Source organism: Chionomys nivalis, chromosome 15, assembly GCF_950005125.1.
Source record: "Chionomys nivalis chromosome 15, mChiNiv1.1, whole genome shotgun sequence".
In the NCBI taxonomy this organism is placed as follows: Eukaryota; Metazoa; Chordata; class Mammalia; order Rodentia; family Cricetidae; genus Chionomys; species Chionomys nivalis.
In genome coordinates, this window is record NC_080100.1 from 53,553,953 (window position 1) to 53,579,402 (window position 25,450).

General features: G+C 44.0%; 1 protein-coding gene across 6 annotated transcripts in view; it reads left to right on the top strand.

Moving 5' to 3' along the window:
* The window catches only part of Rasgrf2 (Ras protein specific guanine nucleotide releasing factor 2), a 222,831-nt gene that overhangs the window by 169,487 nt on the left and 27,894 nt on the right, over positions 1 to 25,450 (top strand). For all 6 annotated transcript variants that reach the window (XM_057789497.1, XM_057789499.1, XM_057789498.1 and 3 more), the window contains exon 18: positions 15,219 to 15,325. In XM_057789497.1, the coding sequence (XP_057645480.1) occupies positions 15,219 to 15,325 (107 nt within the window). The remainder of the gene's footprint in view (positions 1 to 15,218; positions 15,326 to 25,450) is intronic.

The following is a 25,450-nucleotide window of genomic DNA, read 5'->3' on the forward strand; positions in this document are numbered from 1 at the left end:
CGTGTGCACACACTACACTCTGACTTTTGCATGGGCAACTTATTACTAGTAATTAAACTTCAAAAATAGGGATGATTATCTAAGTTGTTATTTCAGTGGTGAACCAGTGAAAGCAGTGTCTGTTCTGGGCATAGTCAAGACACCCAGAAATCACTGGGTTAGATGAATCTGTGTCATACTGATTCTGTGGGTATGACAGATAACTGGAGAGAGATGAGCCAAGAGGCGTGTCAGTAGGTGTGTGTGGTAATAATGGTGGAAGATGCTAGAACTGTTCAGAGAAAAAAAGGGAGTTTGGAAAGTGTTGATGTAGGCATTTTTGGTGAACCGTATAAATAGTACAACATCAAGAAGAATGATGGAGACCAAAGCAAGAACGAGGCAGTTAATAATATGCCCATGACCTCAGTTCACAGTGAGCTAGGTGCTAAGTGTTAGCAGGAAGCGGGAAGCAGGGCGCTACATGTTCTTTGAAGATGAGTGGTGTGGTCCTCTCACTTCTGGCAATGCATCATCAAGTGTGTTTCTGCCTCCTATCATTTTGGAAAGGACTTAGGGTAGCTCCCCTGGCTGAATTGTGAGTCAGAAGACATTGTCTGGACTCTATTCTGTACAGAGACCGAAGGAAAATAAGGAATTCTTGGCTTATGAAGACCAGTTCATGAACCAACATCTTAAAAATTTAAAAAAAAAAAGTTTTCCACCTTCCGTCTTGAACATGTCACATATCTTGGTGAATATATCTTGTATATTGTCATTGCCAAAGACAAGATAATCTGGAACAGTTCGGGCCTAAGAACACTACTTTAGGTTTCCAGTGGATTCAGGGACCAGTTTGGGTGTCTCCGAGAGGAGAATTTGAGGCTAAGATAGTTGTTAGGTCTTTTGAACACCAATTTTTCTCACACATTGCCACCCCCCCCCACACACACACATTCACAAAGAAATTGTCATAGATGTTAAGAATTCTCCTTCACAGCACAGTAACAAACATGATAGGTAGGACTCAGATAAGGGCAAGCTTTAGCCTGAATTTCAGCATGTAAACGGACTATGAATTGCTTTTTGGACTTACTTATTCATATAGGCTTAACACTGCCAAAACTATCTTACAGCCTGGCTGGCCTGTACCGGCCTTTTCTGTTGGGCTCTGGGAATTCAAAGGCTGGGAGGTGTGGACCCTGAGTCAAGCGTCTCCAGGCTGTCCCAGGAGCACCCAGCATCTTAATGTCACCGACTGTGGTCATTTCTGACACTTTCTTACCTGAGGATGCCTTGAGACTTCCTTGGAGATTGTTCCAGGCTTGGCAGAGTGTCATGGGGCCAGCTGTGTGGACTCACATTCTTGGGACTGACCTTTATAAAACTCATTTTGGAGAGTGTCCAGGGCTGGACTTAGTCATATATGTGTTTCAGGATTGTTTCCAATTCAGCAGGTAATTTTTTAGTTCTTTTTTTTTTATGCACAATGGTTGTGTTTATTCATTTATGTTAGTTTTTCAGAGTCTGGAGAGTCTGTAGAACCATTGCAAAACCAGGTAAGCCTGATATGCTCACAGGGACTGTAGCCACAGACAGGTTAGCGTCAGGGTCACCTAATGAGAAATGATCTAACCAGCCACAGATGGTTCTGAAGGGCCTGGGAACCACGGAATAAGAGTAGCACTCAGCAACGAGGACAGGCAAGAAAGCGGGTTGTCCCTTCCAGTTTACCAAAAGGGATGCGACCTTGCCAGCCTCTTGCTTTTAACCCAATGAGGCCTAAAGTAAACTTCTGTCTCCTCTAATACTGTAGGGTACCTTTCAGCTTCAAAATTTGGTGAACGGACAGACATTTTTGCCATATAATGATTGCTCATTAATAAAATCTTATTGACTTTTTTGAAAATTTAATATATGTATAAAATGTATTTTCATTATTGTTTTCAGTTTCTACCGCTGTGATAAACACCATAACCAACAGCTTGGGAGGAAAGGGTTTAATTGGCTTGCAGGTCAGTGCCCATCATCAGGGAAGCCGAGGCAGGAACTCAAGGCAGGAACCAAAACAGAGACCACAGAGGCACACTTATTACTAGCTTGTTTCTCATGGTTTGCTCAGTCTGCTTCATGATACAACCCAGAACAACCTGCCCAGAGGGGGCACGACCCATAGTTGACAGGCCCTCCTACACTGGTTATTCATCAATAAAATGTCTCACAGATTTTCCCATGGGCAAAGCTAATGGAGGAAACTTCTCATTTGAAGTTCCCTCTTCCCAGGTGACTCTGGATTGTGTCAAGTTGCATAACAACAACAACAACAACAACAACAATAATGGTATAATCATATCCATTCCCCACTGCCTGTCTTCCACTCCTTCTCCTCTCCCCTTCTAACTATTTATCTTATTTTTTGTTTGGTTTTGCTTTTTAATAGTTCAATTAGTACTTCATATATGAACATGAATGTAGCACGAGCAACCTACAAAGAAACACACCCCTGAAGAAACTGACTCTCTCCTGCAGTAGCTGTCCCCTGGTTCCTCAGCTCAGTGGGGCCTTATGAGCCCCTCCCCCATCATGATAGCATATCGTCTGACCTGATCTTAGGAAGGTCTTGTGCACACAGACACAGCTGGTGTAGGTTCGGGGTGTGATGGCCCCCGCGTGTCTAGAAGACAGTGTCTTACAGCTGTCCTTTCCCTCTCTGGCTCTCGGAGACTCTCCTGCTCCTTTACTGCAATGCTCCCTGAGCCTCAGGGAGAGGCGAGAACAGAGAATGTGATAGACATCCATTTAGAGCTGAGCACACCAGCCACTCATCCTCAGCAGTGTGACCAGTTGTGGGTCTCTATATTGGCCATTTCAACTGCACAAGAAAGCTTTTCTGGTAAGGCTGAAATTAACCTGTGGGCATTAGGGCAAGTGTTCAAAAGATAGTTTGATATTATGTCCATTTAGCAAAATATTAGTAATAGATTCTCTCCTAAATTATGTGGCCTCCCCAACCACAGGTTCTTGTCCAGCCATGAGTTCCTTCCTGTAGAAAGAGCCTTAAATCTAATCAAAAAGCTGTTGGTTGTACTCATGACCTTTATGCCACTATTGTATCAATGATTATATCTTTCTGGACTAGTTAATATTGTAGCTTATGAGGTTCCTAGCTGGGTAAAAATTGATGACTTTTCCCCCCATCTCCTATTTAACATATCTTGACAAGAAATAGTTCAGATTTTCCAGACTGGGAAATATTTGCTTATCTTTTTCAGTGGCAACAAAAAAAATGGTAACAAAACAGAGAAAATAGTGAGCTCAAAAATAAACCCAACCACACAAAATTCCATTAACTATTAAATGATGAAACATGAAAACAAAAAGGTAGAAATTGTTAAAGCATTAAAAACACTCAAGCTGACTACATTGCTGTATATGAGACAGTTTCAAGCAAAAGAAATATACTGAAAGGAAAATAATAGGAAAAATATCTTATGCAAATGTGGGTTATAACAGATTGAAATGGCTCTAATATGACAGAATTTAAGACCCCCCAAGTTACTAAAGGTAAAGAGGGGTATCTTATCATGAGACATGTGAAAATCCACAGGAAGAAACGTTTGTTGTAACTGCATCTAGCAACAGGGAACCCCAAACTGACCATTCAAAGGACAAATGGATATTTTTGGCAATGATGAATGTTAATTTTAATACATGTTGAGTGACTCATACCCGATATCTTTGGGGCCAGAGATATCATTTCAGAGTTGGAGATATTTGCGTAGACATTTCCAGCTGACCACCTACACCTTAAAAAAAAACTCACAATCTGAAATACTAAAAAATTAGAAATATGCTGACACTTAATTTTTTTCTGGTTTTGTAGGATTTCAGACTAGATTTTTGGATTAGGGATGTGCAACTTATACCATACTCTAACAGTGGATGAAATATTCAACTACACAGAAAAAAACATACTATGAAAGTCTTGAACATAACTATCAACTAGCTCAACTTACTGGGAATTTAGAGAGTATCCTACCCAATGAAAGAATACCTTTAAGGAAGAGGTTTTTTTTTTTTTTTTTTTAATGGATTTCACTGAACTCACAGTGCCAGTGAGATGACTCAGAGGGTGAAGGCACCTGCCACCAAGTCTTGTAGTAATAGGCCACGGTGCCCCTCCCTCCCGCCGCCCAGCTAGTTCACGCCCAAAATAATTACATGGAAACTGTATTCATTTAAACACTGCCTGGCCCATTAGCTTTAGCCCCTTATTGGCTAACTCTCATACCTTGCTTAACCCATTTCTAATCATCTGTGTAGCACTACAAGGTGGTGGCTTACCGGGAAAGATTCTAGCCTACTTTCATCTTGGGTCGGAGAATCATGGCGACTGCATGAGGCGTCTGCCTCATGGCCTTCTTCCCAGCATTCTGTTCTGGCTACTCCACCTATTTAAATCCTGCCCTATCAAAAAGCCAAGGCAGTTTCTTTATTAACCAACGAAAGTAACACATAGACAGATGACCCTCCTCTAGCAAAGTTTGACAACATGTAGGACCCACATAAGGAGAGAACCGACTCCTTCAAGTTGCCCTCAGACTTTCATATGCTTATCACCAACATACACACCAAATAAATAAGTAAAAATGTGAAGAAAGGCTAAAATTACAAGTGTTATGTTTTGAGAACACTGTGGTATTATTGGAAGTAAATATGATGAGATGACTCCATATGAAATGTTCAGAAAGAACCACTCCTTAAAGACCCAAAACCAATAACTGGTTGCCTAGGTTGGGGGTTAGGAGCAGAAGTGGACCAAGAGTTGGCACTAAGAATACATTGGGGGTGGTAAAAATACTCTATGATTGGCTTGTGGTTATTATTGCAATATACTCATTGTGAAGGTTGCTTATTGATTTACATACTATGATGACTCAGTAAAACTGTATTTCACTTACTTATTCCTGTTGTTTTACAGGCTTAGATAACACTGTTACTACCCTCATCACTTTTACCTTCATCCAAAAGTTTATCTTTGGTGACTCTTGTGTGTGAGTTGAGAGTGTTGTTTAGGACATGATAAATATTTAGAATGTTGATCTTCTAGTCAGAGCAAAGGTTGAAACAAGTTAGGTGACTTTCCTCAGTTCCTTCTCAGGGATGTCACCGAAGGAAACCCTGGCTTGAACTCTGAAAGGAGCTTTACAGCTGCTTACTGCTGCAGCATATCCAATCAGTAGCAAGGCTTGCATTTGGGGAGTGGAGAAGAAAGAAACATGTAATTGTGTGCATTTTCTTCCTGACGTCTGTTAGAGATCTTACTATGTACAACCTAGACTAGCCTAATTTATCCAGTGCCTAAGGAAATGCCCATGCATTTGGAAAATCATTTTATGCTGAGGGGGCATTGATGTATGCCATTTGTCAGTAATCATACATGTGATCTGAGCCTTACATGGATCAAAGACTCAATCCAATTCCATCTTGAGATCATTCCATAACTGTCCAGTGCATTTTACTGAGGGAATCAGTTAAGAAAAGAGAACTATTGTCATTTCTGATACCAAGGCAAACTCTCATGGAGGGATAATTATCTCGATGGTGACAGAATTGATCACATTGATTAAATGGGGCTCTTGCCATAGTGGTGCATATATCTGTAGATTTGATTTGATTTCTTCATCAGAGAGACTTTTAGAGACATGGTCAGAGAAGAACCCTTTCATCACCTTGACTGATGGTGGAGAATAAGCTCTAGTGAGTGACCTCAGTGTGTAATATAGTTAATCCATGTCCTGCAATCTAAGGACAAGAGCCAGTTTTCGTAGTTTCCACATGGAAGCATCGATGGAACCCTCAGGAGGACATGCTAGTAACCCATCTTAGAGTTGAATTGTTTGCTAAGTTTCCTGAGCACTTCTTAGCTGTAGAGGACCTCTTAGGCAACCTACACTACACAAATTGTTGTGTCCCCACCACAGCCTCATTCCACCTTGCAGCAGGATGCTCAAGCGTGGCTGTTAGCATGCAGATGATTCGATGTTTATTGAGATTGTCACATTAATATATTCCTACAAACGGTGCTAGTACCCATGAACCTACTGCTGGTTTCTTAGTTCACTGTCTTTTTCTACTTAAATACTTTTCATCGGCCAACAAGTTCTTTTAGATGAATCTATAGAATTATTTGTGCAGTGGTTGTTTCTCATTTAAATGGGAGGTTAGATGCTGCCAGATACAAGCAAATACAAGAGGCTTTTTAAGGTTCTTAAGCATCTTCCTCTAGAGATGGGCTCATGAATGTCTAATTCCCCAAGGACTGTTCTCAGGTCAAGAGAGAAGCTTACACAACAACCCCTTACCTCTACTGGGCTTGCTTTTTTTCCCCTTAGGAATTGTGTTGGCTAGTTTTATGTCAACTTGGCACAGGTTGTATTCATCTGAGAAGAGAGAACTTAATTGAGAAGATGCTTCCATAATGTTGGGCTGTAAGCAAGCCTGTAGGACATTTTCTTAATTAGTGATTGATGGAGGTGGTGCCCAGCCCATTGTGGGTGGTGTCATCCCTGGGCATGTAGTCCTGAGTTCTATAAAAAAAGCTTACTGGCTTGAGGAGCAAGCCAGTAAGCAGCATCCCTCCATAGCCTCTGCATCAACTCCTGCCTCCAGTTCCTTCCCTGTTTGAGTTCCAGTCCTGACTTCCTTTAATAATGGAATACAATGTGGAAGCATAAGTCAAATAAATCCTCTCCTCCCCAACGTAATTTGGTCATAGTATTGCATCATAGCAATACTAACCCAAAGAAATGGGCAATGATGGGAAATTATAAAAAGTCTGAATATTTAAGTGGAAACTCTACAGCTATTTTATAGGGCAGGATTCCTTCTATTCAACACAACTGAAGGCCTTAATAATTACACTGAATAAGTGTCATTTGGTGACTCAGCATTTTACAGTCCTTTCCCAGGGTCACTGTGGCATTTTACAGACTTTTCAGAGGATCTCCAGTACAAGAGATGAGTTTGTTCTTGGAAAGTTATTTTTCTAACCAAATGATACTGATTCACTGTAACTACTAAAGTCTCTACCCTTAAAACTTATTTAAATTGAGAAATCAGCATGTTTTAGGACTGATGAAGTTTTAAAACGAATATAGCTCATTAATTCACATTTATACAAGTCATATTCTTTGATTTGGTAGAAAAAATTGTAAAAATATCTGGTAGATTGTCAAATCACTTTTAGACGGTTGAATTATTTCTTGGGAAGTTAAATAGAAAATACTTGCAGAACTTGTGGTTTATGAAAAGGCTTTCTAGTCTAATGAACAGTGACAGCCACATGGACTTAGTAAGCAGAATTCTTGGAGCATTTCTGGAGCCTCCTGGTATGTGCACTACAGTTAAGTGTTGGGCTGATGCACATGGCATGTATTCTGGGAGGAAAGAAGATGAGATCCCTTTACAGGGGTACAGTTCTCTGGAAATGAGGTAAAGGTGTTGGGTAAGCCCAAAAGAAGAGTGTGAGATTCTCAACTAACTGTACTTAAGAATTTCTAGAAATCTATGCTGAGCCTTTTCAACACTGAACATTGAATAACTATTTGTCATTGAAAAGATATAAGTCAACTGTGTGCAGCATTCTGTGGATGTGGGGAAGATAGCCACAGCCAATCCCCAGCTAAGCAGGGCGGGGAGAAACCCAAAGATGGGCCAGGGTGACACTACTCTTGCACTCAGGGTGTTTTCCTGGGGTTGTTGGCTTCTCAGCTATGTACAAGCATCTCTTCAGAGTTCTTAACAGCCAACCTGAATCACTTCACAGTATCTTGTGGTTACAGAGCCTGGGGATGACAGGATGAGAGGAGAAGTGTGGTAAATTCCAAAGCAGGGAGGTTCGGGGACCTCTGGCCTAAGAAAATAGCAAGGTCTTCCAATAAATAGAATGAGCCAAGTGAATAAAAAAGAAAAAAACCTTAAGGTTCAAAAGAATAAAAGCTAGTGAATAGATCGGCTGAGTATCTATCATGTATAAGACCATCTTATGAAAGGAGACATAATGTGACCCAGTGTAGCAGGTCAACATCTTCACACCTGTGAAGCTCTCCCTCTTCACACGGGTAGAGTGGGCTTTGTTAACCTGCTTGGGCCATATGAGAAGCCACTTCCCCATCTCTGGGTCTTCTCCAGAAATCCGGTTTAGATTTCTCTTTGCGTCTTGTCTTGCCCCTCAGAAGTCCCAGCATCTTGCCTTATACAGGACCTGATATTGTACTAGAAACCTCATTGTCTTTGAACTGTACACACAGGAGATGTGGTGTGTACATCACACACCCTAGTGTGTAGGGTCTATTTCCACTCAGGGATGCACAGCATTAGTGTTGCTTGGCTATCTAACACGCACCTACTGTCTACGTGCAGGATAGATGTTTGCTTTTCCTGCACAAACTCGCTGTCTGCCTACAACTTTTTCAGGAAGAACTAGTGTAAGCGAGAAATACACAAGCGCCACTGTCACCCGTGAGGGAATGACAGTAAGTGGAGGCCTCTGTAAGCAGATACAAAGGCTCTGTGGAGAACAAGGTGCCACAAGAAGATCGTGACTAGGTGCAAAGGAAAGGGGAGTAGGCTCATAGTGGGAGGCTGGGCTCTAGTTGAGGAGAAATAAGAGACATCTGAATAACTCTTCTTATAATCAAAGAGAAAACTGATATGCTAGTAGAAAAAAAAAACTTTCCCCAGTGAGACACAGGCATTAAAATCTCCCCTTCTAAGTTGTCCTTCCTGCCATGTCTTTCTGCAGTCTCCAGAGTCTCCCTGCTCCAGAATGGCTACGTATTGTTTAAATTTGTTCTTATCCTGGAATGTCTTGTTTTCTCCATTGATAGTGAACGATAGCTTGGCTGGGTATAGTAGTTTGGGTTTGCATCCATGGTCTCTTAGTTTCTGCAGTACCTCTATCCAGGACCTTCTGGCTTTCATGGTTTCCATAGAGAAGTCAGGTGTAAGTCTGATAGGTTTACCTTTATAAGTTACTTGACCTTTTTCCTTTGCAGCTCTTAATATTCTTTCTTTAATCTGTATATTTTGTGTTTTGATTATTATATGACGAGGGGATTTTTTTTTTGATCCAGTCTGTTTGGTGTTCTGTATGCTTCTTGAATACTCAAAGGAACATCTTTCTTTATGTTGGGAAAGTTTTCTTCCATAATTTTGTTAAAAGTATTTTCTGGGCCTTTGAGCTGTGACTCTTCTCCTTCTATCCCTATTATTCTTAGGTTTGGTCTTTTTATTGTGTCCCATATTTCCTGAATGTTTTGTGATGAGAATTTGTTGGTTTTGCTGTTTTCTTTGATCAGTGTGTTTATTTTCTCTATGGTATCTTCAGAATCTGAGATTCTTTCTTCTATCTCTTGTATTCTATTGATTATGCTTGTTTCTGTCGTCTTTGCTCATCGACCCAAATTTTCCATATCCAGCTGGTCCTCAGTTTGTGTTTTCTTCCTTGCTTCCATTTCAGTTTTCAATTCTTGAACTGTTTCCATTACCTGTTTGATCATTTTTTCTTGGTTTCCCAGGGTATCATTTATGTATTTACTCATTTCTTCAAACTTTTTGTTATACTTCTCATCCATTTCTATGAGGGCATTTTTTTACATGTTGTTTAAGGGACTCTATTGCTTTCATAAAGTCAATTTTTCCTCTTCTGTGTTAGGGTGCTCAAGTTCTTGTGTTGTAAGATCATTGGGTTCTGGTGTTTTCATGTTGTTTTTCAGATTGTTGGGGTGAATTCTTGCCTTGGCGTCTGCCCATCTTCTCCTATCGAATCTATCTAATAGGTCTTTTAAAACAGGATCAGGTTTCCCTGCTGGCCAGAGGCCCCGCTTACAAAATGCCCTCGGTCCGTTTCCTGGCTCCCACCGTGGGCCAAGATCCCTCTCACCACTCAGAAGGGTCTTCAGGACCAGGGCCAGGCTCCCCATTCGCCAGGGACCTCGCCAACAAAAGGCCTACCACTCTGCAGGCCAGCCACCAAAACAGAGAAACTCCCGCTGCCATCTGCCCCGAGCTCCCGACCCAGTGCCCAAACAGGCTAAACTGGGTGATCCTGCGGCCCCGCGGAAGGGAGGGGGAGTGAAGGAGGCCCCTGGGTGCAAGCTGGGATGGGGCAGGGAGAGAGAGGTTGCAGTAGAGGAGGAACAGCCCCAGCAGAGGGGACCAGCCCTCACAGACTAACTGGGGGGTCAAGGGGGTCGGGAAATGCCCCCGCTCCATTTCCTGTGTCCCTCCGCAGGCCTAGAACACTCTCTCCACTCAGGAGGGTCTTCAGGGACAGGGCCAGGCTCCCCGTTCACCCGTAGACCTCGCCACTAAAAGGCCTACCACTCTGCAAGCCAGGCCCCAAGAAACCTACTTGATTTAATTGTAGTGGGGCGATCTGCTGTCAGTGTGGGCTTCACTGTTTCATGCTTGGAGTATCCCGCATCCGCCGCATCTGCGCACCGGTGTCTCCGCCACTTGGCCCCTGCTCCAGAATAATCAATTCCCATGGCCTCCTCTTTCCAGCATGACCACTTCTCATTGGCTCCTCTTCCCAGGATAATCACTTCCCATTGGTTCCTTTTCTCAGAACAACTTCCCATTGGTTGTCCCTAGGACAACCACTTCCTATTGGTTCCTCTCCCCACCTCCCATTGGCATCTCTTCCCAGAACAATCACTTCCCATTGGCTCCTCTACCTAGGAAAAAACTTCCCATTGGCTCTTCTTCTCAGGATGACCACTTCCCATTGGCTTCTCTTCCCAGATCCCCACCTCCCTCTCTAGTGTCTGCTGATTTGTCACCCTCCCAGTCAAACCTTCAGGTAGCTTCTCAATCAATGCCAGCGAAGAGACCCCAGCTCTTTAGCTCAGCTGATGGGATACCCTTAGGCTTGCTGGCTTACTAACTCCACCTCCCTTCTTTCTACTCTGTGCCATCAAGTTTCCACCACCCTGGACTTGAACTTTGATGGACCTTCACATGCCCACCTCTTTTCTGTCACTCATGTCTGTTGAAGGATGAGAGCCGCTTGTTTGTCCCAGCTGCCCTGCTAGCTTACACCTGAAATAACCACACAGAAACTATATTAAAAACACTGCTTGGCCATTACTTCTAACTTCTTATTGGCTAACTCTTGCATATAGTTTAACCCATCTCCATTAATCTGTGTATCGCCAGTAAGCAGTGACTTACTGGAGATTCTTACCAGTGTCTATCTTTGGCGGAGGATTCATGGCTTCTCTCTGACTCTGCCCTTCTTCCTCCCAGCATTCAGTTTTGTCTGTTTTCTCTGCTTATGTAAGTTCCACCCCATCAACTAGGCCAAGGCAGTTTCTTTATTCATTAACCAATAAACGCAACACACAAACAGAAGAAACTCCTACACCACATTCCCCCCACATGAGCCCCTCTTAGGAAGACCTTCACCAACCCCATCTAACTGACTGCCCTCTTGCTCATGTTAGCCTGGTGACCCTTTTTTCTCATTTATCTGAGTTTCAAGAGCTCCCTTCAATGGGTCATGCTAGCATCTTAACTTACCTTTCTTATTTGTAGTTGTTTTTTTTTTAACTCTTCAGCTCTTTACTCTTTTGAGGGCCCACCACCCAGCTCCCAAACAAATCATGTGGAAGCTTATTCTTTCTTATAAATGCCTGGCCTTAGCTTGGCTCGTTTTTAGCCAACTTTTCTTAGATTATCCCATCTACCTTTTGCCTCAGGGCTTTTATCTTTCTCTGTTCTCTATACCATTCTTTACTTCTTACTCTGTGGTTTGCTGTGTGGCTGGGTGGCTGACCCTTAGTGTCCTTCTCCTAGATCCTCTTTTTTCCCCAAGATTTCTCCTCCCATTTGTTCTCTCTGCCTACCAGCCCCACCTATCCTTTCCTGACATGCTATTGGCCGTTCAGCTCTTCATTAGACCAGTCAGGTGTTTTAGACAGGCAAAATAACGCAGCTTAACAGAGTTAATCAAATGCAAAATAAAAGAATGCAGCACATCTTTGTATCATTAAACAAATGTTCTACAGCATAAACAAATGTAACACATCTTAAAATAATATTCCACAACACTATTTTTATATAAATAATACTGTCACTTAGAAATTTGTGCTATTTCTATCCTCCTGTAGTAGAAAATAGGTTCCTATGAACAGCTTGCTAATTTTCTTTGTTTAATGATGTACCCTAGTACCTCCAAAAGAGTCACTGGCACAAGCATGCTTAATCAGTACTTTGTGTCTGACGAAACCAGGCTACCAACCTTGTGCTTTGTGGCTTCCACCTTCCCTTCCAAGGGTGTGTTTCATTTACTAGTGTTAGCCCCACTGCTTTGGGACATTAAAAGCTTTTTGTTTAAATTCTTATGTGTTAACTGTTGAGGAAGAAAAAAAATGGCTCATTTTCTCTCTCCTTCCCCACATCTCTAAAATTCCATCCTTTGATGTCTTCAGAATATCTCAACTAATTCTGCTCTTCCATTCCTTGGGTACACAAGGGCGTGCTCATTCACAACTCTATGAACCCTTTTTGTTCAATCATTTTTACATTTTTTGAGTGCTTCTCATCACACAAGTTCTGCTCCTGCTAGGGTTAGGCAATGCTTCTTTTGTCTCCCTCCCTTCAGCTCCCAGATTAGCTCTCACCTCAGCCTCATAGAGTTTCCTGTTCTCAGTGCTTCATGTAAGTGGGACTGTGCAGCATTTGTCTGTCCATGTCTGGCTAATTCTGCCTAGCTTAGTGTTCTCAAGAACAAGAACTAATATTTACGGCCAGATTACCCATTCTGTGACATGGGCGGTCAATCTTGGCTATCTGTCACCATAGGTGCCATGGACTTCAGTAAGCCCCAGTTTCCTTATCTGTAAAGAATGGGGAATACATGTGGAATCATGAGAAGTAAAATATATAATACTAAAAGATTTTTAATCCATTTTAAACTCAATGTATAGTCGCTCCTTTGGGAATCTTAAAGCATGTATTTTTCAAAAAAAATATCTATAAAAGCAATTCAGCTGACAGTTTTTGGTACTGATTTTCCTGAGATATCAAAGCAATGATATATTGATTTCCACATTCTCTGTGTGTTTTTAATCTCAAATAATGACAGACCCGCTAAGATTCTCTGCCCCACTTTGTAAGGATGTGCTTACCTTGCTATGCCAACCGCTCTAGAGGCAGTGGGACCTGGGGTGGTAGAACCCATAAATGAGGCAGTTGACAGTCTCAGGCCATAACCAGCGTTCTTCAGAGCATCAGACAGTTTACACTCTGAGGGTGAGGGGGAATCACCTGAGGAAAGTGTCCAATCACAAGGGCAAGCACACATGGCAGGCAAGTCACATGGGGCGAAAGTATGTTTTTCTGTAGAGGCACACAAACAAATAACAATAGCCAGCTGCAAAGAATAACCTGAAGTAAACCCACTCCTATCTGCTACATTGGGGAGGGGCACGAAAGCACATTTCAAGGATAATTCCGTGTTCTGAAGAAGCTGAGGTCATCTTAAAGACATTTAGAGAGTGCTCCTTCATGTTCTGAACCTGTGCTCTGACACCTTACCTCCCCCAGACCTGCGTTATAATGATGAGTTCATCAGAGATGGACAACATGGTTTCTTAGCAAAATATAAGGCTATGTTGGAGGGTTTCTAATACATAAGCATCACCTCTCTTCAGCAGATGCTATGGAAAGCACATACCCTCTGCATAGTGGGAGCTGTACTTGCAAGGCTAGCAGGGCCTTCCTCATTTTGCTACCTAAAAATGAGAGAATATTTAGAATTGAAAAGAAGCAGACAGCAATGTCATTATATGCCTTGAGTAAGATAGAAGGGACCAGAGCTGAGAACTATTTCATGTATACAAAATAGTAATTCCCTTTCTCCTGCTACCTGCTTCGAGTGGAGTTTTCAGTTCTTGGTCAACAAAGGACTGCTAACAGTGCATTAACTGGACATAGCTGTGTGCACCAGTGATGTCCACAGCAAGTGGGCATCCTCCCAGTCGCACATATACTCATACACATATATACTCACACATACATATACACAAACACACATATATACATATGTACAAGTTCTCTAAAGAATACACACCATCCCTATGGGTAACATGCAGATGACCCTCATCTACTTCATTTCTTTAATGCTGGTCACAATGCATTAATCTGATTTCAATCCCCATTAGCAGGTCATATGAAGTTTAAAAATATTAAATAAAGAAAGAAAGAAAAGAAAAGAAAAAACACTGTATATAACTTTCATGCAGGAAAGTAATGAGTTGAGAAAAGAGCATTTTGTGTTTACTTTTTATTTTTATTGTGTATTGTTCATGGTACTGAATTACAGGACTTTTTCATACAAGTAAATACAGTATGTTGAGCATATTCCTCCCCACAACCCCTTAGTAAACCCTCCCATCTCCCCTCCAGTCCTTCCCCAAGGTTACCGTGGTATTTTACAAACATTTCAGAGTTAGCAAGTGTAATTGCACACCAGCTCCATAAGACAGGCACATAATGGATATCAGAGATTAATAAAATTTACCAGAACTCAAGGGCAAAAGCTTCCATCTAGGCAGACTTTTTGTTTTGAATTATTTTATTTTCAATTGACCAGCAACAATTACATAAATATTATCTACTTACGGAGTCTAAAATAGATATGTTGGTATGTTTATATCGTGTAGTGGTTAGAACTTATCAACAAATCTTTCCGGTACTTATAAGGCTACTGAGCTGAAAACAGGCAGATTCCATACTTTTAGCAACTTTGGAGTACTTCTTTCCAAGCACTGGTTGTACTCTCTGCAGATGGACAATAGAGGGTCTTACTGAAAAGCCCAGATCCATCTTCAAATGCTACTGGTTACACAATCGCTTTGTGGCAAAGGTATAAATAAATCCACCCTGGCTCCACTCCTTTTGTTCAAGTCCTGCTTGGCTTTGGACTGTAGATCATGAGAGGCCTAAATGGCCGTGTCATCGGTGGACCTAGCTTTCCCCGGTGTGCATTGTTCGTGTAATTGCACCTGTACCTGCACTGGGCTGACTGGGAGAGGATAATAAGAAGCTGCGTTCTTCTCTGCCAAGATGCAGCCTGTGCCAGTTTCATTAACAGGAGTCCTAAAATAAGTGACCTTTCTAATCCCTGGGGACTGGTCCTAACTGCAGTGCCTGTTTTCTCTCCTCCAAAGGATTTAACAACACGGAGAGAACGTGTGACAAGGAGTTTATCATACGGAGAACGGCCACCAACCGAGTCCTCAATGTCCTCCGCCACTGGGTCTCCAAGCATGCACAGGTAACCCAGAAGTTCCAGCGACTGCTTTCAAGGATTTTGTGTTTAAGTGAACTTTTTCAGTCATTACACACATAAACTACCCCCTGACACACTGTGGTTAGAAGCCCTGGGAGTTAGAAGCGAAGATGTAAGGAAAAAGCATATGTATTTCCAACATTCCTGTTTCACATCTACGGATAATCCGAGCCACGTTGGTAAACAGGAGCTCCCCCATCTTCAAGGCAGCACCCCCTCCCACACTATAGCAACGGTCACAACTGCACTAGAACATCCTGGGGTTACATTTCTCAGGGTCCCCTCTGAAAGTGAAGCTGTGCCTCAGAGGCCTCCATCTTCAGTAGCACCCAGAACCCCTAGAGGCAAACATCACAGTGCCCCCATAAAGGCCAAACATAATTTTTATCTGGTCGGGGGGGGGGGTGGGCTTTCTTGGACCAATTCACAAAATTTGCAAAATTCACAAAGTCTTATCTTGTGTCTTTTTATTGTTTTGGTTCCTAGTACTCTGTTTTTAAGTTGAAAGAAATCTCACAGTTTTCAGTTCAAAAGGTTTGTAGAATTTATTTCCCCTTTGCAAAATAAAGCCAGCCCCCTCTTTACCTTGTTAGTTCTGAGTATGTGCAGTTTTTTATGGGCTTCATGTCAGACTTTCCTGGCCCCCAAGCTTGCTAGTAGTCTATAATGAGTGCTGGATAGACAGACCAGGCTCTGAGTGCTCTGACCACGTATGTGACACAATTCTGCAATAAGCGTGAAGTACAGCATGGATGTTTGTGATTCAACTTCTCCTGGTAAAGATGGGAGAGAGGCTTGCTCTTTTCGTCTCTCTGCAGCTAGCCATGAAGCACATTTTGCAGACATACTTACCCCATGCCGTTGGGCTTCTGCCTTCATTCTACTAGTTCTGTGGTGCTGGACACACGGCAGACATCTTCCACTGTTCACTTTCTCCACAAAGTCATTTTCTGTCCTTTAGTTTCCAAAGGAAGCCAAACACAGGCTGTGTCTGCCAATGGGCCCACAAGCTGGGCTCTACACTTCAATGTGTGTGTTGACATTGCTGTGAGAGGAAGCATTTTCATTAAGCATGCACACACACACACACACGCGCACACAGGCGTGCACACACACATGCACACACACACGCACCTCCTGCTGCAAAGCCTTGTGTATTATTTGCACAATTCCCAGGTCTCTGAAGGTATCAGGGTTATGCTGTTTTTGGCATAACTTCACTGTGACCTTCTGAGGAACTTCCAGGCTGGCAAGTCAACCAAGACCTGTGTCTCACTTGTGAGACTGTCACAGACTTGATACATTTCAGGGCAATTCTGTGTTTGTTTGTTTCTGAGTTGTCTACTGATTGGTTATTCTGAAGAGACTCTGTCTACTTGAAAAATGCCACAGACATGGGATGATGTTGAAAAGGAGGTGTGACTGTGACTTTGAGTTATAGTTTTCTTCCTCCAACTCAGGGGAATGTCTGAATGGCCAGTGGAGGAACCATTCGGATATTCCTCTCCATGGGCTCAGGGAGAGCCTCTAAAAGCATGAGATCAGAAAAATGACCTAGTCACATAAAACCACTTCCTTCTCCCAAAGAATTTATACATTGAGCGGCATCAGTACTTTTTTTTTCTGTTTTCTCTCTTATCTATCTACTAACAAAGGCTGTGCGCTGTGCTGGGTGTGAGAGCCACTAAGATCCACGTGGTCTCTGACTTCAAGACGTTTCCAGTCATAGGAACAGGTGGCCTCTCTCAGCCATTGTGCATAGTGTCATTCCTGCACAACAGGATCTCCCCTCTGGTTCCTCTGATAGCCTTAGACACTCAGCCAAAGCCTCGGGAGGTGGAGCAAAGGAAACAAAGACCTCACACCTTAAGGGGAGGTACCAGGCCATCAAGGAGGATGAAAGTAGCATTTGAAGCTGGGCATTGGTGGTGCACGCCTTTAATCCCAGCACTTGGGAGGCAGAGGCAGGCGGATCTCTGTGAGTTCGAGGCCAGCCTGGTCTACAAGAGCTAGTTTGAGGGCAGACACCAAAGCTACAGAGAAACCCTGTCTCAGAAAAACAAAAAACAAAAACAATCAAACAAAAAAGAGCTCTTGAAAGCAACCCAGCCACGGTTGTGTTCAGTCACCAGTGCAATGTCCAGCTAGGACAAGATAGTGGCAGTATTAGTTCCCTGCCACAGGGAAAGGAACAGAGCTATTCCTCAGCAGATATGTGATGGGAGAGAGTCTTCTGTTTTGTGTTGATTTTATTGGTTAAATAAAGAAACTGCCTTGGCCCTTTAATAGGACAGAAAATTAGGTAGGCGGAGTAAACAAAACAGAATGCTGGGAGAAAGACGCCGAGTCAGGCAGTCACCATGATTCTCCCACTCCAGACAGACGCAGGTTAAGATCTTTCCTGGTAAGCCAGCTCGTGGTGCTACACAGAATATTAGAAATGGGTTAGATCAATATGTAAGAGCTAGCCAATAAGAGGCTGGAACTAATGGGCCAAGCAGTGTTTAAAAGAAAACAGTTTCCGTGTAATTATTTAAGGTGTAAAGCTAGCCAGGTGGCAGAACGCAGCCCACCGTTCATCAACAGATTTGGAAGACACAGTTTTAGGAAGTCACCGGCTACCATGGATGGAGAGAGGTAGAAGGTGTTTTCTGGGGTCCAGTGAGGAGCTGTGTATGCACACACAAGGGGCCCTCTCTACATGATGAGCAAGTAGACCTTCAGGGAATCCTGTCTGCTCTGCCCCTGTCCAAGCAGGAGTTATTTAGTCCCACTGAGAGAGTCTGGATGAAGTGGAATATTGGAAGCTCAAGACCGAGGGGACTTGAAAATGATGCACAGGAGGCTAGGTATTACCTGGGTTAGGTAAGCTGCTCTGAGGTGCCCAGCAGAGTGGTCTTCGAAATCCCCCAGGCAAGTTCATCACTGTCCTGCTCCACCCAGAAGGATCCAACACCAGGATCCACTTGCTTCTCACAACACTGTTCACTCCCCTGAGCACCTGCAGCCGCAGCAAAGGTGAGGGGAGCGTACTGTGTCGTCTTACAGCCTTAGAGCAGACCAGGGTGGACAGGGTCACAAATGCCACTAGGTGGACTGCACATTCCGACTGCTCCAATGAGACTGTGGCTGGAACTGAAGGTCTGAGAAGAGTGGCACCTGCCCAGACCTCATGCAGGGCGGCAGAGGGTGCCAAGGGCACCAATGCTGCTCGATAAAGCCACCCAAGATATGGCTTCTCTTGGGAGTCCCTTTCACAGACTGTATTCAAATTATCTAGACACTGGCTTTCTAAACCACTCGGTCTGCTTACGTGAATTTTATGGCAAACTTGAAAAGACCTGTTTATCTGGAAATGAACACGTTTGAATTTGTATTTCAGTTATATGGTTTCTTTCTTTTTATTGAACTGTGATGGATTTCGTGTAAGTGGCACCAAGCAAAAGTATATAACTCATTGACCTCTATAGTGACCAACTCCCTGAAATGTCACCGTGGTCAAGACATAGGAGCCCCTCCCTGTCAACTATGTCTTCTGGAGCATTGCTCAGGTTCTGTAGGCTTTATTAATCTAATGTACATTTTAATATATTCAGGATAAGCCCTTTACTTGTCTACTTGTGTTTCCTCTGGTTTGTTTTTGCTTTGAATTCTGTTTCTAATGCAATGTGTGTGTGTATTCCCACAAGCATATTCTCTCTTCCTATTGTAAGAGGACTTTTGTGATAGTTAATTTTGATTAAATGGTTAAGTCTAATTAATTCAGATCAACTTAATTGGATTAATAGACACATAAGGTGTTACTGAGGCACACCATTGGGTGTGACTGTGAGGGAATGTCCCTGGAGGTTTAACTAAGAAGGAGGAGCCACACTGATTGTGGGCAGCACCGTACCCTGGACTCCAGCCCTGACATGAATGAAAAGGGAAAAGTGAACAGGAGAAAGGTTTTCACTTTGTTTTTCCCTGCTTCCTGGCTGTCAGCCTGATGGAAGGCATTACCTCACTCTCTTGGCCGCCACAATGCCACTGCCACTGGTCTGTGAGCCAGGCATCCCTGAACCATGAGCAAGGTACAACCCCTCCCTCCATACGTGGTTTCTGCCAGGTATTCTGTGAGTACAATAAGAAAAGTAATTAGTTCAGCTCTGCATAACTTTATCCTAGAAACAGAGGGGATGGACAGAAGGACAGAAAGAGACAGGGGAAGGAAGAAAGAGACAGACAGAGAGACATAGGGAGAGAAAGAATGACAGAGACAGGGACAAACAGAGAGACAGAGATAGATACAGAAGAAGGCCCAGTCCCCAACAGCTGGGGTAATACTCCGTGGGAGGCATGCCCAGTCTGTGTTAACAAGAACCTTCTTATTGAAGGTGTGTGGGGGGTGTAATGGTCTGTCCTGTCCCTTTAAGAGACAAGCCCCGCCCATTCCCTCCCCTCCTCCTCTGAGACAGGCATTTCTCCCTTCCCTGTCTCTGTTTCTCTTTCTCTCTCTCTGCCTCTTTCTCCTTGTCTCCCCTTTTCCCTTCCATCACCCACTAAATAAATATCCAACCTCACTCTGCATGAGATTCCTATCCATCTGTCTCTCACCTGGCACAGCTACGGCTCCTTGTGGGACTGGCTGTTCTGGCTCCCTACCTAGGACCCACTGACCCTCATGGCCCACAGGCCACTCTGGGCTCCCTGCCTCGGACTGGCTGCCTTTGTGGCCCGCCATGGTCTCATGCCCTCTGCCACTGCTGCCACTGTGGGAACAATGTCATTTTACTTTTACCATTACGAGTAGTACCCCAGAGATAGGGTGGAGTATGGAGTAAAGAGTGGAAACCCCCCTCTGGCATTTACTGGCTATGTGGCTCAGAGAACCTCCTTGCCCCTGGTCCTGGGTTTCTTCCTCTGGAAACGTTGGGCTAATCCACCTCTTCCTGTGAGTCATGGGAGGATGGTGTCAGGTGACAGGTAGTGAGGCTGTTAAGGATGGCAGCTCTTGGTGGAGATGGCCCTGGGCAGCACTGTCTGGTCTAAACCATGACCTCAGGTAGACAGAATGTCATGCCCACACTTGACATACAAGATACTGGATTCTCAGAGGGCATATTTGAAGCTAGTCTCCTGAACTTTATAACTTGTATAATCGCAGCATTTCACCCGGGACGCCCTTCCCAGGGGCTCCTAGGCACGTATGGCCAGTTGATCTCTAGGGCAGTTAGCATGGTGGAAGCGTTGAAATGTTACCTCTTTATCAAAGTGAAATCGCTACTAGCATAAACCAGAGATCCAGCAGGAAACTGGACCCAGCACTGAGACCCGGGTTCTTGCAGTCCCGACATGTGGTCTCCACCACTGCCATGGTAGGAAGCCGAGGAGGAGGACTCATCCCTGTGGACGGAAAAATCAAACCTTTACACAGTTCCACTGTTGTACTGGGTCACAGGAGAAGATGGCAGAGGAAAGGGCCCGAGTGACTCCCGTGTCTTGCAGCCAGAAGTTGGAGTGTGCACCAGGGACTCCGGGAGATGGAGAAGTGGGTGCTGCTGTGATAGCCAATAGGAAACTTGCTTACGGATGTCTGAGATCAGAGAGACCCAAGATGCAAGCCTTCCTCTCAACGGTGGGTTATTTTGACAGCTGTAGAAGCCTCTCTTTCGTTTCTGCTTCTTGGCTTCACTCTGCAAAACACAGAACTCGGTGTCACATCAGAGCTGGAGAGTTCAGAGGCATCCTTTTGTTCTAGATCTGGAGTGGAGGTTGAGCCAGGACAAGCACAGCACAGTTTTTGTTGTGGGTAGGAGAATGCAATTTGAAAGAAACAACTTGCTACTGAACAGGCAGCTGCTGTCACCTCTACTGCCAGCTCTTGGCTGACTGCCAGCTCTGTCCTATCCCAGGGCACAGCCCCTTCTGTCTATGCCCGCTCTTGCTTCTATCCATTTGCTTCTGGTACTTTTCCGTCAACATGCCCAATTTACCCTCGGCTCCCTAACCCTAGCTTTGTTTTTCCTCTTCTCTTGTTGCTGAGGTTTCTAGACCCGTAGTCTGATGAAAACCTTGATTCCTACAGCATTTGACCCTGCCATGGCATTCTTTAGACCTCTCCTGCCCCTTTGAGTGGGTACCAGGGACATCACGTTTCCTCTTGCATCTTAAAGATCCTGGGTCAAAAGGACTCTGAAGGAAGAGCTCTGGCCACTGAGCAGGAGTGTGTTCCAGTGTGAGTGTGCCTGCTTTCTCACTTGTGATGTGGGCAGGCAATCTGCATGGTTTTGTTGTTGTTGTTGTTTCAAGAAAGGGTTTCTCTTTTTAGCCCTGACTGTCCTTGAACTCGCTTTGGCTCTATAGACCAGGCTGGCCTCGAACTCAGAGATCTGCCTGCCTCTGCCTCCTGAGTACTGGGTTAAAGGCTTGTGCCACCACCGCCCGGCGGGGTTCTTGTGCACAACTGAGTTACTTGTCAGACTCAAAATATTAAGTGGAAACTATTAGGTGAGAAGTTAGTGTTTACTTTTGGTGTGTGAATCCTGGTTATTCTCTGGGATTTGTTGGTGTGTGCTCTGTTTGAATTTGGTTTTGGTTTTAGCAGTTGACTTTTGTTTGTTCGTTCTTTCTTCTTTTCTTTCTTTCTTTTTTCTTTTTTTTTTTCTTTTCCTGGTCCAGACAAACAGGTAATCGAGTTTTGGGGTTTTTGTTTTTGTTGTTGTTGCTGTTTTGTGTTCTTGTTTTTGTTTTTTAAATCCTAGTTACCACAGTCACCTTGTCTCTTACCCATTTCTCCATCTGTCTTTTGAAGTCCCCTTATACTCTCCGGGCTTTCTTAATATTGGTGAGGCATTCACAGCAGAATTTATTGCTGGTATGAACTAAACTAAGCAGTTAAAATGCCAGTGTCCTTGGAAGACATTTTCTTCTCTTTAGTGGCCACATCAGCTACTAAAACTGTTAAAATTTAGTTTCCTACAGAACTGCTAAGATCCCTTCACCTTTTTGACAATGGATTTTATTGACTAAGAAATCAATAAAAATTAGCACTTTGAATCTGACTGCTCTGATAGATTCTTATTCTTGTTTCCTGATAAGGGGTCATAAGAGTCAGATTATTGCTCCTCACTGGTGGCTTCTTGCTCTCAGAACCGCTCCTGAACCTTAGAAGGGTGACTGGAGACTGTGAGGTACAGCCACATCCTCAGCAGGGGATTGATGGCCAGACCTGCACTGGAATGCCATGCATCCTTGTTTCATGGTCCAGGCCTGGACCATTGCTCTCATCTGCTGCAGAGCATCCTAGTGACATCAGAAGCCAACCCCACATCCATGCATCCCCTGGCTTGCTCAGCCCCCGAATCATCAGCCCCTGGCTCCTCTCACCTGCCTGCTTTCCTTCTTTTTGTGCCCTGCCCCCCTACCTCTGATCCCATGAACCAAGTGTCTCCTTCATGAAGAAGGAAAGATGCACATTTACTTGAAACTCTTTGCCGCATCCTTTCTACACGACTGGACCACATCCTCTCCTAGTGTCTTTCTAAGGCTTACATTACAAGTAAGCTCAATTATCATTGCAATGACAGTTTGCACTATTCAACTAAAAATTATAAATATTGAAATTAAGAGCAATCCCTTCCAGGCTTTTCTATTCCCCTCCCTTCTTTGTTATTGTCTTGAAAGCTCTGATAGATTTACATTAATCACTTAAAAGAACCTTAATAAAAAACACTCATCTGAAAAATTCTCTCTGACCCTCTCTTCCCAATACATGTTTTTATCCAGGCTAATTTATTTTTAGGCTTAAGGAGAAAACTTGAGTACTACGTAATTTCAGAGTTATGGGACACTATTTCCAAATTCCTCATTCCACTGTTGAGGACTAGGGGCTAACTTTTTGTAAGTCTTTAAAACACAGATCCATTCATCAGAAAATATCCAAACAATGCTTTTCCTGGGGTGCCCTCCTTTTCGGTGGATTGGCGTCCGTGTAACCATTTGCCTCCGGCCCGCAGTTTTTGCTTTACTGCATGTCTGTATTTTGTACTCTGCCTTCTAGTACTTCCTACTTCATAGCTGCCAGACTGGCTTCCCAGATCATCAGTTTAAGACTTAGTTCATCAGCACCTGTTCTCAGTAGACTTGTGCTCAGCCAGAAATATGTGTGGGTCAGCCAGGAACAAGGGGCTGTGCTTAGCAAGTCTGGGGGTTAACTGTCTAGTCTAGTACCTGGGCTGCAGGCTCTGAGGGGATAGTCAATCACCGGCTCCCTGTGCACAGATCGTCCCTGTAGTTTTGATAAGGCAGTTAGGAAGTGATTAGTAAGTACTATGCGTGTGTGGAAAAGTGTAGATGGGCTCACACTGCAGTCCTCCCTTGTCACCATCTCATCCATTATGCCAATGAAGAGGCGGTTACATACCTCCCTAGTTGGGTACTGGGGAACACTGGCCTCCCCTCCTCTTTACAGTGAGGGTTTCCAAAGGGAGAAGTTGATACAGGCTCAGTGCTGCCTAGAGTTGTGAACGCAGGCAAGCCCGAGGGTGACAGGGTGGGACAAGGTGAGCCGGTGCCTTCCAAGGCTCCTGTCCTAACTCTTAGCCAGGATAACCCCTCCGCGGAGTGGCTTTCGATTGTAAAGTTCTATCAGGCATGCCTCCGTTTTTGACATTGTGACACATTGCTGTCACCTGCCAATGTCATGCTCCAGTTCTATAGTCAAGTCTCAAGCAACAGCAAGGACAACAGCTACTCATAATATTTCAATGAGTGTGTGATGCTGGGAGGGTCACATTCGCAGCAGGCAGCCCACAGGCCAGAGGCAGACGCAGAGTGAAAAGCGGACAGGTTTCATGGTGCTACCTTCAGTTCATTGTGATGTGATGAAGGCCATAGAAGGGCATCCCAAGCTTGCAACCTAGCAGACCACACAGCATCTTTCCCTGTTTCCCTACTTACAAAATAGCCCAGACCTAACTCCTCTATAGCACAATTTAAATTCTCTATCTTGTGTAATTCAGGAAGGCAGAAAGCCGAAGAATACTTTTAATTTCTTGACCATCAACCTGAGCCACAGTCTCCAAGTTTAGGACCTGCCACGTTCTAAGCATCTGCCATACGAACCTTTGTACCGGGTTTTAGATTTGTTTGTGCAGATCTGCTCCACTCTGCATGGTGACCACTGTTAGAATACACTGTGCTGATTGCTCACAAGCCTCCTTCTCCCTGAACTGTGCTCCCTGATTGAGTCCCTGGTGCTCTCAAGTCCCCTTAGCCACATGGAGCATGCACTTAATTGTTACCCTGCTCTCTGGACGGAACAAATGTGACTGTCAGAATGTTCAAGCTTTCGACACAGGTTAGTTTTACACAAGATGAAGGATTTAAATCATGTTGTAGAGGAGTTAGATCCAGGCTATTTTGTGAGTAGGTAAGCAGGGAAAGATGTTGTGTGGTCAGCTCAGGATGCAAGCCTGAGACACCCTCACTGTCCTCATGATGAGGAACTAAAGGTAACACACCTATAAGTCAACCGTGATTCCCATTGTGGGGAACGTGACTGTTGTTTGCTTGTATTTGAACCCACTGAGTCATGGATTTCATTTCCATCTCCTTTCTCCAGCACTGGGACTTGAACCAAGGGCCTTGCAACATCCTAGGTGAACGCTCTTCCACTGAGCTCCACCCCAGCCCCATGGTTCCTTTCTGTTTTGAAGTAGGATCTAAGTTGCCCAGGTTGGTCTTCAATTCACTTGGTAGCTGAGTCTGACCTTGAATCTGCGATCCAACTGCCTCAGCTCCAGAGAAGCTGGGATTGCAGCTTTGTGTGGTTAACCCAAACCACCATGTTTAGATTGGAATGACGTCTGAAGATCTTGGTGCAAGTGACAAACAGTTCCAGATTCAACCAGCACTTGCATCTTAACTTGCTGTCCCTTAGGCCAGTCACACTGCCGTGGGGACATAGCCAACTCGTTCTGAAGAGCTGCGGGTATGGCATTCAGACTTTTACCGGGACTACAGGAGTCCAGGTCTGCATCTGCTTCTTCTTGAGTGCATGCTTCAGACAGGAGGTTTAGACTCTGGCACCTGGACTTTCCTCACTTGGAATGGGATAACCATGTAATT